This window comes from Lagenorhynchus albirostris, chromosome 2 (genome assembly GCF_949774975.1).
Source record: "Lagenorhynchus albirostris chromosome 2, mLagAlb1.1, whole genome shotgun sequence".
NCBI lineage: Eukaryota > Metazoa > Chordata > Mammalia > Artiodactyla > Delphinidae > Lagenorhynchus > Lagenorhynchus albirostris.
In genome coordinates this window covers 153,302,690-153,316,159 of record NC_083096.1, presented here as the reverse complement: position 1 = coordinate 153,316,159, position 13,470 = coordinate 153,302,690, and the positions used below count along the sequence as shown (strand labels likewise).

Sequence of the window (13,470 nt, the reverse complement as noted above, 5' to 3'; positions counted from 1 at the left end):
GATCAGGGGACCCATGAGGAGGAGATGGGTGACGGAGCTCCTGGCTGCTCTACCAAGAAGCAGTGTTTCTTAGAAACATGGGTCCTGGATCTGAGCCTGGCTAGGGGACCTCGGGCATAAGCCCTCTGTGCCTCCATTTCCTCCCATGTAAAATGCGGACGATCGTAGGGTCTGCTTCCGTTCAGACTGTGCCTGGCTCAGAGGAAGTGCTATATAAATGTCGGCCTCATGCAGTTTGGTATGTTATGATATGAGCTTGGAAACCATGGCTGTAGGACACGGGCACATGCTGGAGGATAAAACCGAGGAGTCTCTGGGTCAGATCTGCCCCTTTGCAAGATTCCTTGGGGTGTGTGGGTGTGGTGGGCAGGAAGGGCGAGGCCAGCCACGTGCTGTTTCCCAGTCCTGAAGAGAGGGGCTGTATGCAGCACCAGTAGGGGTAGGCTGCCTCCCGCCACGCCTCCACCGCTGAGCTTGGCCTTGGCAGGCAGATGGAGTCCTTAAAGAAATCCCTGTGGGAGTGAGCACAGGGGTTGGGTCCAGCAGAGCAGTCAGAGGGCAGCCAGTGCCCCGAGCTTACCCTCTCGCACGGGGAAGCCCCAGTCAAGCCCACACATCTATCCCCCAGACACCAACAGACGCTGCAATCAGTTTCTCACTGGCGCCATTGATGTCTTGGATCAGAAAATTCTTTATTGTTGGGGGCTGTCACATGCATTGTTCAGCATGTTTAGCTGCGTTCCTGGCCTCTACCTGGATGCTAGGAGCACGCCCCAGAGTGACGACCAAAAATGTCTCCAGCCAAATGTCCCCTGGTGAGCAAAACAGCCCCCACCTGAGCATCACTGCCCGAGACCCTATCCTGGCGGCTTGCCCCAGGGAAAGAACATAGTCTGCGGTCACAGAAAACTGGGTTCCAGGCCTCGTTCCATCCAGAGGAACTCTATGACCTGGAAGCCGAGTCACCCCCTTCCATATCTGTAAAATAGGGGTGGTAACACTGGAGCCTGCCACCTGAAGTGGCTGAGAGCTGAAAAGGCTCAGGCAGTCAGAGTAGACCTTGTGTGTTCTGAGGAGCCAGGGAGGGAAGGAGCTCTTTCGATGTCCACTGTGTGCCAGGTTTCTTTCCATTTTCTTCGAGCTTTTAGGCTTCAAAGAGGCTGACATGAGCCGTTTTCTGGGCGCTGCCCAAGGAGCTGGAATCCAGGGCCGCCCCTGGGAAAACACTGCCTTGTTACCTTGAAGAGGAGTCCAGGGTCTCTGGCTGGCTGGAAGGTTACAGAACCCCACAAACCACGCTGGAAGCTCCTTCAACCATCACAGAATCAGAGCTGGAGAGGGACCTTTCAAGACCTCTAGGGCAAGCCCCCACCCCCTTCCTTTATCAGTCCTGCTGAGTGCAAACTCAGTCTTGCACACCTCTCGTGACAGGGAGCTCACCCCCTTCCCCCGGAACACCATTGGAGTGATGTGCCGGCCACAGAGGTCCAGAGTTCTGGGCCCTTGGCTGAGTGTCAGGGCCTTCTCCGCCCCCCTCTCTTCCTCTGCCCCTTGGAAGAGTGGAGGACAGAAGGAGGGGCTGCACGGACGGGGTTGGGGGGTGCTTGCCAGCATGAAGAGAGCCTGAAGTAACAGCTCGGCGGAGGAAAGTTTGGGAGAACCAACCTCAAACTTTGGTGGGAATCTTTGGGATGTGCTGAGGGGGTCCTGGGCCAGCAAACAGCATGCTGGATTGCAGGGGCCGCCCTGTCCTCATATCTTCAGGGCTCGCATCCTTGACCTGTAACCTCTCCCCTCCGGGCAGAGGTTCCTACCCCTAAGGATGGCCCTACATCCCAGTTGCCTTCCTGAAGACACCTGCTGAAGGTGCCCCTGGTTTCGAGGTCTCCCTCACCTCAGCACCTCGGCTCTATACTCTGTCCCCCATGCCCTGGGCATGGAGGACCATAGCTCCCACTCTGCCCTGAAACCAGAGTCTGTCCTCTCCTCAACCCTGGATCTGAAAGTCCCAGAGACTAGGTGACACAGTGTCCTCCCCCAGCCCCGGGCCCATCTCAGAATTCCTCCCAGACTGGCTGGTGCTCTCCTGAGCCAGGGCCCTGGACGTCTGGGGTGGAAGGGCCCCAGACGTGTCTGAAGGGGGCCCTTCAAGTGGCAAGCCACAGCAGGGAGGCAGTGGTGACACCACAGGCCATGGGATGGGGATGTTTGCATAGGTCCTATTCAGACAGCGACAACGTGGTCCTTGAACCTCTTGGACACAGAGTTACTCTACCAGGTATTGGTTAAGCAGGGCCTGTCGCGGGGAACCTGAGGCCTCCCCTCACCTGTCTTCCTCCAAGATTTGGGGAATGGGTGAGGAGTTCGGGTGCGGGAAGGGAAGTCTGAGTACACACACAGATACACACGTATGTTCACACGTACACGGAGATGTAGATGCTGTTGAACTGCAGACTCAGGAGGCTGGGGGGGTCACTTAAGCAGGATGTCAGTCTGGGTGGGCAGAGCTCAGGCAGGGGAGACCACAGAAGAACAGGTTATAGACCTTCACTGGGAGGAGGGGCACCAGGCATGGCCTGGGCATACTTGTGGGCCCATGCTGGGCCAAGAGCCCCAGCAGGCCAGTGCACTGCACACCTCCAGGGGCACCATTCTCACTGAAGTCTGAGTGATGGAGACTTTGGAATTTTGCAGTGCACTGCCTGTACAACTGTACCATGTCCTAAAGCCCTGACCTGACCAGTGTGGGGTCAGATAGCTCCAGCGGTGGGCAAAGGAGGAAAATATAAATTGACACGTGTATACACATGCCGACGTAGGTATATACACTGGCACCTGTGTGCATGCAAGCACACACCCTACACATGCACATGCCCTCAACTCCACGCAGCCCGCCCCTGTGTACAGGGAGGAGCTGGGGGCCTAACTCAGTGTGCGTGGCCAGGTGAGCTTCTCCATCCCTCAGCAGCCTGTCTGTCCCCATAGGGGTCACCACCTCCACCCACCCACCTGCCTGGGCCAGGCCCAGCTCCCCAGTCCCCCTGTCTGTCTCTGACTCCCTTCTTGGGTTTCTGTCACTCTTTCCACTCTGACATCTGTCTCCTGTGCACCCCTTATCTGTCTGGGCAACAAGGGGTGGGAGGTCGGAGTGGGGAGGGGAGCTGTTCAGACTGACCCTGGATCAGCTTCTCATAGGAGTCAGGGCCCCCCTCACCACACCCTTGTCCCATCCCAGGAAGTCTCCCCTTGGTGGAGAATCAGCCCCAGTAGCTGTCCCCAAGCCCTAAGTCAGCAGTGTCCCCACTCGCACTGGCCCCCAGCTCCGGCTAACGTGGCTTCTCTCCCCCACCCGACCTGCTGCGCCAGCAGGCGGATGGGTATCAAAGACCGCATCCGCATGGGCAGCTCCCAGCGACGGACAGGCCCCTCCAAGCAGCACCTAGCACCTCCACCGATGCCCACTTCCCCGAGCAGTGAGCAGGAGGCGGAGGCCAGCAGCCCCACCAAGGTGCAGAAGAGCTGGAGCTTCAACGACCGCACCCGCTTCCGGGCCTCCCTGAGACTCAAACCCCGTGCCTCCACTGAGGGTGAGCCCCTGCGGGTCTGGGGCCAGGACCTGCTGAGGGTGGCAGGGTGGACACAGAGTCTGGGCTGGGGGTGGAAATAACTTGGTTCTAGCCCCAGCTTTGCAGCAGGTTGACTATCTTTGGGCACCAGTCTTCTGGTCTGTAAAATGGGCATCATAATACCTGCTTTGCTGATGCTCCAGACAGTTTGAGAATCAGAGGAGAATGTAGAGGTGGCATTTGGTAGTGGTTAGGAGCACAGACTTTAGAGCCAGGCTGCCTGGGTTTGAATCCTGGCTTTGTCACTTATCTTGGGCAGGTAACCTAATCTCCCTGGGCCTCATTTTCCACATCTATAAAATGGGGACAAGAAGCATATCTACTTCATAGGATTGTTGTGAGGATTAAATGAGATTATCCACAGTAGGTGAGCAGAAGAGTTCTGGAATATAGTCAGTGCCCAACAAAAGCTAGAAGTATTATAAACATGCTCTGGAAGGAGCAGGAAGCCATCCTTGCTGAACTGAGCCCTGACTGTTGGGGGCTGGATTATCTCGTTTACTTCTCTCAACAGCCCTGGGAAGTAGGGTCTGTCTCTATCCCCATTTTATGGATATGGAGACTGAGCTCTCTCAGCTAGTGAGTGGTAGAGCTGGGATCCCCAGCCATGTCTGTCCAGCTCCATGGCCCACACTCCCCACCCTGGCCCTCTTTGCCAGCCCAGCCTGGGGATGTGAGGCTGTGAACCTGGTGGGGTTGCTTTTAACTGGTTAGAGTGGTCACGTTTTTGAGTTCGAGCTCTGCTCCTGACTTGCACTGTGACCTAGGTAGGATACTGCCCCTTTCTGTGCCTCGGTGTCTTCTTCTGGAAAACAAGAGGCTTGGACCAAGTCCCCTGGAAGACTTCTCCCAGCTTTGACCTGCTTCAGGGCCCTGGGTGGGAAAAGGAGTTGGGGGGGTAGACAAGGATGGAGGTTGGGGACGGGAACCTCGGAGGGAGGCCACCCAGCCATGCTGCCTCTGTCCGTGCTGTATCAGCCCCAAACATGCTGCTGGCTGACCACTCAGACAGCCCTTTCCTGGAAAGTTACAGAACCCCACAAACCAGTCTTTGGGAGGTGCTGGAAGTCTGGGCATGGCTGGTGCCCGGGGCCTCCTCTTCCCTGCCAAGAAGCTGCCTGGCCTCCTGCCCCTCCTGCCCCTGTGAGGCCAGGATAGCATTACCTGTCTGTGCAGTGCAGGGCACCAGCCTCGGAGAAGCTGTTTCTCTCATGGGGGCGGGAGGGAGAATGACTTGGTTCAGAGGCTTCGTCAGGAGCAGAGCTGGGGGGTGGGACCCAGTCCCTTGATGCGCTCCTGGCTGAAGGATGAGGCTGTGTGCGCAGTTATGTGCAGAGGCCTCAAGCCCCTCGTCTTTGGCGCTCACTGGCCTGTGGTGGGACGGGTGGGACTTCCTCTAGGGCTGTGTGCAGTTTACCCCGGGCCAGACCAGATGTGCCCTAAAGCAGCTCCTGTGCGCCAGCCACCAGGCAGATGTTTACATGGGGCAGACGGGCATGCGGCAAACTGAGGTTTTCACTCTGGGCAGGACAGCCAGGGGGGCAGGAACCTGGTCTGCTCTGTGCCCCCAGGAAGGTTCTGGGCCCTTCCTGAGGCTCTGTTTCCCTCTCCGTACCTCTCAGGGTGGTGGTAGGGGTTGGAAATGGTCCCTTCTGCTGCCACCACCTGTCCCCCTGCCCCCGACTTTTCAGAGGGCCCCTCAGAGGAAGTGGCAGAGGAGAAGAGCTACCAGTGTGAACTCACAGTGGACGATGTCATGCCTGCCGTGAAGACGGTCATCCGCTCTGTCAGGTGAGACTGAGGCTGGAGGTGGGCCACCCACTGCTGCTCCCCGTCTGGGGCCCGCCCTCATGGCCAGGCCTGGCCTAGCATCCAGCACGCCAGCTGCCGCCTGCCTGGTCCCCTCAGTGGAAGGCGGGGGGGTGGGGTGGAGAGGCGGCATACGGCTCCCAGCAGGGTTTGCGCAGACTCATCGTGTCTGGAGGGCTGGCCGGGTGGGGTGGTGGGCACCGCTGCCCATCATGGTCCCTCTGCTCACACCTGCGGTGTCCTCTCTGCTTCTCTCCCCTTCCTCTCTCTTACTTTATGTCAGGCTCTCTTCTCTTTATTTCTCTCTCCCTAGCTGGTATCGGCATCTGCCTGTTTCTCCCTGGGTCTCTGTCTTACAGGCAGTTTTGCTCCATCTCTGTGTCTCAGTCTCATCCTCCTCTTGCCTCTGTGACTCAGACTTACTGTCTCTCCTTGGGTGTCTTGACCTCTGCCTGTCTGTCTTCCCCAGGACTTCCTCCAGAGCAGTATTTTTCAAACCACAGGTCACAACAGTTTTAAATCAACTTAGTGAAATCAATTTAGTGGGCCATGGTCACCATTAAAAAAAAAAGAATAGAAAGTATCAGAGTGCATCCCTCATAGTAAGAATAACAATGTTGATGAAACTTCTGTTTCAGTTGTGTGTGTGCGTGTGTGTGTGTGTGTGCGTGTGTGTGTGTATACTAGCTTCTGTAAACTGTATTTCTTATGGTGGGTCTTGGTCAAAAAGTTTGAAGGCCCCTGCCCTACTGGCTTTACTGGCTGTCTCCCTCAACAATTCAGGGGGGGCAGAGTCTCCTGAGCCCTTTAGCCATCCAGCCAGGGATCTGGCCCCACGCTCCTTGGAATGGAGTTCTGGCCTAGTCTCTGTCTCCACACTGCTGCTCCAGCTTCACCCCTAGGCCTTCTAGACTTACCCCCTCTCCTCCCTGCCTCATGCACCTGCCTAACCCTTTTAAATCAGAGTGAGCTGGGCACCCTCCTCCCAGAGAGTCTGAGGCCTCTCCCCACCCGCTTTTTACACATCCTGTCTCTCCCCTCCAAGTGCCCAGCTTCTGGAACACAACGCCCGAGCTGCCCCCTGGCTCAGGTCAGCTCTCCTTGACGCCTCACACGCAGCATGCCCCAATCCTGTTCCTCCTCCCACGTCCCCATGTCAGGCAGTGCCACCGCCATCCACCCGGTGCCCAAGCCATGGGAGTCATGCTGGACTCAGACTCAGAAGCCTTTCGGTCCTCTCTCCTGCACTGCTCAGGGCTGTCCTGTGTCTCCACCCCACTGCCCTCTCCCAGCTCTTCCCCTGCAGTGGGTCTTCCCACCCGGGACTCTGCCCGTCCGGGGCATCCTCCACACAGACCTGCAGAGGATGGTTATGCTGAAGCAGAGGAAGCCACACGGCCGTCCCCACTGCCCCGACCTCCCAGGGCCCAGTCGCTGCCGGGGATTCAGAGCTCTTCAGAGTACCCCCCTCAGCCCCACCACACATACACACACCTCCCCTGCCTCCCAGGGATTAACCCTTTTCCTTCACATCCTGTTCCAGCTACTCTGAACTGACTCTCACTCACACATCTCCTTGCCTGTCTGTGTCCAGAAAGCCTCCCTTCATTCCCCACCTCTTGCCCTGGGACTGCAAAGTATCACGCTTAAGACTTGTCCCCTGACCTCCCCACCCAAGCTCTCCCTGCTCATGGTCCCCAGTCTTCTTTCTCCATTCCTTGACATGACCCTTGTCACCCCATAATTGTCTGTGTCCTCTCCGTCTCCCACCCCAGACCAGTGTTCCTGAGGCCAGGGATTGGATCTGATGCCCTTTTGGGTGCCCGGGGTCCAGCACAGCAGTGCTAACAGGCGTATGCAAAAATGTCTTTCCCTAAACTGTCATCAGCAACAGTGTTCACAGATGCCTACCTTGTGTTCCACCCAGCAGAGAGAAACCAGGCCCAGTCCCTGCCCTCCCAGCTGACTGAAGATACAGGCACATTAAAGAATACCAAACAAACTTAGGGGGCCGGGGCAGGAGCGCGGCGGGTATGTAGGCAGGCTGGACACCCAGCAGTGGCTGTTTGCGGTGGCCCAAGCAGGAGCTGCCCTCGTGCTGGACAAAGTAGCAAAGGACGGAGTGGGGGCTGGAAAAGAATCCCTGTCCTCTGAGACCCCCTCCCCCGACAGGATCCTGAAGTTCCTGGTAGCCAAAAGGAAATTCAAGGAGACGCTACGACCATACGACGTGAAGGACGTCATCGAGCAGTACTCAGCAGGGCACCTGGACATGCTGGGCCGGATCAAGAGTCTGCAGGGCCGGTGGGTGAGCCGGCCTCCGAAGGGGGAGGGGGGCAGGGCGGCCGCGGCACCAACCCCCGCACGAGGTCCGCTGGAGCCTCTCTGCCGGCTCCCGAACGGAGCCCCGAGCGCCCCCTAGGGCCCTCTGCGGGAGCTGGAGTTTCTGGCCTGCAGCGCTCTGCAGCCAGAGCCCGCACCTGTTGTTGAACCTGAAGAAACGCCAAGCCGCAGGTCCTCCCTGCGAACCTACTGACCTGCTTGCCTCGGGAACGTCTTTAGATGACTGTTTTCTCGTCCTGAAGTAACAGGCTTAAGATAATCAGTGACTTCCCATCTCCTAAGGGAATAGGCAAATTGTCCTCAACGCTGCTCACCTCTTGCCTCTGGAATCCTCCAGCACCTCTTCTCTCCACCCAGCGTATAGGTAGATTCTCACGTCAAGACCCCAATCACCTACAACTCGCCCTTTTCCTCTTGTGGCTTGCATTCTCACTGCCCATTCATTTGTTCTCTCAAGAAATAGTTACTGGGTATTTATTTGTTACTTACCAGACAGTGGGGATACGGTAGAAAGCAAATGGCCCCTCCCTCATGGAGCTTTCATGCCAGTTGAAGGAGAACAGATGATAGTAAGTGAAACTAGAATATGTCAGATGATGATAAAGGCTAAGGAGAAAAATAAGGGTTAGGGTGTTGGGATTTGTGATTTTTAAATAGGCGAGAAGGTGACATTTGAGAAAAAAAAAATTGAAGGTGAGGCAAACAGTCCCATGGTTGTTGTTTAAATAGTTTCCAGAGGGAACAGCAGGTGCAAAGGGTTTGAGATGGGCAGGTGCCTGGGGTGATGATTTAGGAACAGCAAGCAGGCCAGTGTGCCTGTCCTGGCATGAGGGAAGCAGGAGATGAGGTTAGAAAGCTAATGGCACTTAGACTATATAAAGCCCTGTAGGCCACTGCAAAGATGTTGGCGTTCATCAGAGTAAGATGCAAGCATTGGAGGGCCTTGAGCAAAGGACTGATGAAATCTGAGGTATATTTTAAAAGGATCACCCTGGATGCTGTGTTGAGAATGGCCTATAAGGGGCTAGGATGGAAGCAGGGAGACCAGTGAGGGAGCTACTTCAGACATCCAGGCAAGAGATGCTGGGGACTTGGACCAGGTGGCAGCAGTTGAGGTGGGGAGAAATGGTCATATTCTCGATATATTTTGAAGGTAGAGCAGACAGGGTTTTTGGAAGGGGTGTAAGAGAAAAAAAGAGAGAGAGAGGGAGAGAATCAAGGATAAAGCTAAGGTTTTGGCTTGAGCAAGAGGAAAAAAGTTGCTGTTTATTGGCATGCGGGAGGTCAATGAGTGGAGCAAGTTTTTTTTTTTTTTTTTTTTTTTTTTTGCGGTACACGGGCCTCTCACTGTTGTGGCCTCTCCCGTTGCGGAGCACAGGCTCCGGACGCGCAGGCTCAGCGGCCATGGCTCACAGGCCCAGCCGCTCCGCGGCACATGGGATCTTCCCAGACCGGGGCACGAACCCATGTCCCCTGCATCAGCAGGCGGACTCTCAACCACTGTGCCACCAGGGAAGCCCTAGTGGAGCAAGTTTTGCTCAGGAGAGTTGGGGCATGTTGGGTTTGTGATGTCCATCAGACATCTAAATGCAGTGTTGATCTGGCAGCAGAGCGTGGAGTTGGGAGGAGAGGTGTAGGCTGGAGATGCAGACTTGGTGTCAACAGTGTATAGAGGAATTGAAAATCTGGAACTGAAGACATCAGTTAGCGAGTGAGAGTAAATAGAAATAAAGAAGTCCCAGGAATGAGCCTTGGGTCCTGCAATGTTTAGAGATTGTGGAGATAAAGGAGGAACCAGCAAAGGAGACTGAGAAGGAGCAGTGAGTGAGGTAGGAGGAGAACTGGGCGAGGCTGATGTTTGGGAGTCCAGATGAAGAACATGCAGGAAGAAGGGGTGATCAGATGTGCTGAGCACTGCTAACAGGTCAAGTATAATGAGAATCAAATTTAACAACGTGGAGGTCATTTGGGAACTTGACAACAGTAGTTTTGGTGAAATGGTGGGAATGAAAGCCTGATTGGGGAGGTTTTGGAGAGGAAGGGCGGAGAGAAACTGAAGATAGAGGGTAGAGATAACGCTTTCAAGAATTTTGCTATAGAGAGGAGTAGAAAAATAACGTGCATCCGGTTCCAGCCTTGTCCTCCTTATAACTCACATTCCCACTTTTGTCTCTCCCTCTACCCAGTCCACCGTTGCCTGCCTGTCCTCCCATCAGGCAGCTGTTTCACTTGTCATGCTTGCGTGTGGTGCCTTTGCTCTCCTGTTTGGAAAACCCTCAAAGCAGCGGCCGGGTACCTCCGTTTAACTCGGCCTCCATTTGGCAGATCAAACGGGCCCCGCCCTCAGATTGCCTGCTCCCACCTTGCAGGATGTCTCTCTCCCCTTTCAGCAGGCAAACTCAAATTCTTGTAGGAGAGAGTTGTGGCGAGTGCCTGGGCCCTTTGACAGTTCCCTTTCCCCACAGGGTGGACCAGATTGTCGGCCGGGGCCCCGGGGACCGGAAGTCCCGGGAGAAGGGCGACAAAGGGCCCTCCGACACGGAGGCGGTGGATGAAATCAGTATGATGGGACGCGTGGTCAAGGTGGAGAAGCAGGTGAGTGTCGGAGGGAGTTTCGCTGGTGTGGTGGAGCTAGTCGTCGACCGAGAAGCTCTGGAAGGCCCCCGGGTCAAGCCCAAAGGGAGGGTGCGTTTCTCAGAGCAGCCCAGAGCACCCGCGGGGCAGGCATCCCCTGCCCGACCGACCCCGCCCCACAGATAAGCCCCGCCTCCCAGGAGGCCCGCCCACTCCTGCTAAACGACCCCGATAAACCCACCCTCTCCAGCCAAGCCCCGCCCTAGGTTGCTAGCGTCTCAGATAAGCCCGTCGAAGTCCCACCTGCTTCATTTGACCCCCTCCTCACTTGTCTCTGTCGATCATCCGGCCTATCCCAACCAATCACAACTAAATTTCGTTCGTGGGGGGCGGGGCGGGGAATAAACCCCAGGTTCCCAGCTTCGTTCCGCCCTCCGTCCAAGCTCCGCCTTTCCTGTCGCACCCCCCTCCCGGAGGAGCCGCGTCTCCCAGACGTGACCCTCCCCGGGAAAGCCCCGCCTCCCAGCCGCGTCCCGCCCCCAAGTCCCGCCTCCAGTCCCGGCCAGGCCCCGCTTCCAGCCGCGCCCCGCCCCCAGGTGCAGTCCATCGAGCACAAGCTGGACCTGCTGTTGGGCTTCTACTCGCGCTGCCTGCGCTCTGGCACCTCGGCCAGCCTGGGCACCGTGCAAGTGCCGCTCTTCGACCCCGACATCACCTCCGACTACCATAGCCCTGTGGACCACGAGGACATCTCCGTCTCCGCACAGACTCTCAGCACCTCCCGCTCGGTCAGCACCAACATGGACTGAGGGGCTTCTCAGGGGCGGGGTAGCACACGGCCAGCCCCTCGGCCTGGCACTCGGACCCGCCCTCTGAGGCCTCCGGACTCCTCTCTTACTTGAACTCGCTCCCTCGTGGGGAGAGAGGCCACACGCAGTATTGAGCTGCCTGGGTGGGCGAGATACCCGATGTGGGTGCCAGCGACCCGCCCCACCTCAGGAGCGTGAGATGCCAGGCCGTACGGAGGGCAGCAGCGGCGGCTGTCCCGCGGCCTCTGGGACCCCCCAGTGCCCTGCCCGTTCCATCAAGGCCCGACACGGCCCGCCGGGCAGGGGCACTGCTCCGGGAGTGGGAGTGGGGCGCTGGGGCCCTGAGCCCTGAGTCGGCTTCCAGCTATGCAAGGTGAGGTCTTTGGCCTGCCCTTTGGACAGAGCAGGGAAGCCTTCCGGCCAAGTCCCCGCCCCACTTGGGGGTGGGCCCACGGTGCCCACACAGGTACCCACAAGCACAGGACCCTGCCGCAAGGCAGGTGGGCACCATATATGCAAACTATGTTAAATATGCAACTTTGGGGACCCCCATGGGGTCCCTCTGCCCCTCCCCCACTGGGAGATGGGCCCCCAGCAGTAGCTGGTCTCAGGCTGCTTGGCTATGACCCCCATCCCTGTTCTTTGGCTTATCAACTGCTCACCTCCCAGCATGGGGCCTCTTTCTCCCTTGCCTCCCAAAGGGCAGTGTCTGGGCCTTTCTTCCCATTTGCAGGTGTCCCCTCCCAGGGGCTCCCTCTTCCTGCCAATGTTCACTCCCCTCTGGCCCTAGACACCTTTGACAACACAAGTTTCTGTGTTCTCCCCCCAACCTCCCGTAGACAATGCTCCCACCGTCACACAAACATGTCCCTACAGTTTCCCCAGACATGCAGGAAGTCTCTCACACTCGCGCTGACACACACAGTCACCCACACTTGGAGACTTGAGCACAGAGCCACTCAGCCTTTCCTGGGCCTCTGCAGCTGAGGCCAGTGGACTGGCCTTGCAGGGCAATGTCCACTCCTACCAACTACATCCAGGCAGGAGAGGGAGCTCTGACGTGACTCCAGGTCTCCAGAACTTTACCAGCTCCCCTTTCTCAAGAAGATCTACTCCGCACAGGTCCAGGAGCCCTAACTGCTGCCTCTGCCTGCCCCCGAGGGCCCTCCTTAGCGTCCCCACAGCACAACTCAGGCCTAGGCCTCTGGGGCCTGGACAGCACTGGAAAGACCACAGGCCCTTCCGCAGGGTGGTTATCAGGCCCACTTCCATCTAGGCTTGCCCTCTTCCTAGTTACTCTAACTCACTCCCAGAGAGAATAATAAGGCATCTGGCGAGTACCATTTGTCAGGCACCAACTGCATATGGCGCTCACATGCACTGTTTCCCCTCCTTCCATACTCCACTTTTCACTTCAGTTGGCAGCCCCCACACCGCATAAGCCCCCATCCGCTCCAGGCCCCCAGCACCTCTTTGGTATCCCTACCCCTTTGTCCCTCTTCTGCAAAGCCAGTGCAGGTGGCAGGAGGGTGATGGGTAGTGGACCAATGGTGACCCTTTGTGGGGCACCAGGGAGTAAGGGGTTCAGGCCCAGCTGCCTGCATCTCATGACTGGGGACCTGCATGCACCAGCGCCAGGGCTGGGGTTGGATCTTGCTCAGCCCCATGGTGCCCAGCCTCTGCCCCCACGTGCCCTCTGCATGTGACCGTCATGCCCTGGATGGAGCCTATCCTGGCTCACCTCACCTGCACTGCACTGTCCCCAGAGAGCCACACCTCCGCCCCCTGAGAGACAGAGCTGTGGAGAGGGGCAGGAGAATGGGATTACCCTATGACCAAAGGAGACTTGGGAAGAAGCCCTTCCTGCTTCCACGATCAAGGTTCCCCACCAACCCGGTTCTCGGATATGCAAGTACCTCACTTTGTTAACTTATTAACTTATTGATTTCATTAAAGTTTTCAGCAGGAGGTGGTTGGTCTTGGTTGTTCAGTGCCTGTGGAGTGGGGCATCTGGTCTGGGGGTGGGGGTGAGGAGATTTGGAAGGCAGCTATGCTCACCACTGTACCACCAACGCTGCACAGGAGGACGAGGAGATTTGGATTAGTCAGGACTCTTTTGGTTGTAAACAACAGAAATGAAACACGATATGCCTTAAGTGGAAGGAAGGAAGGAAGGAAGGAAGGAAGGAAGGAAGGAAGGGGAGGGAGGGAGAAATTTATTGGCCCAGATAACTAAAAAGTCCAGGGGATAGATTTGGCTTCATGCACAGCTAGATCTAGGTGCTTAAATGTGTCAGGGATCTCTCTTC

At 57.0% G+C, this 13,470-nt stretch overlaps 1 protein-coding gene across 2 annotated transcripts in view; it reads left to right on the top strand.

Annotated features, from left to right (window-relative positions):
• Positions 1-13,129, top strand: part of KCNQ4 (potassium voltage-gated channel subfamily Q member 4) — a 56,544-nt gene extending 43,415 nt beyond the window's left edge. For both annotated transcript variants that reach the window (XM_060140394.1, XM_060140393.1), the window contains 5 exons: positions 3,367-3,587; positions 5,318-5,417; positions 7,608-7,739; positions 10,244-10,373; positions 10,949-13,129. In XM_060140394.1, coding sequence (XP_059996377.1) covers positions 3,367-3,587; positions 5,318-5,417; positions 7,608-7,739; positions 10,244-10,373; positions 10,949-11,161 — 796 coding nt within the window. In that variant the 3' untranslated portion in view covers positions 11,162-13,129. The remainder of the gene's footprint in view (positions 1-3,366; positions 3,588-5,317; positions 5,418-7,607; positions 7,740-10,243; positions 10,374-10,948) is intronic.
• The last annotated feature ends 341 nt before the right edge of the window (positions 13,130-13,470 follow it).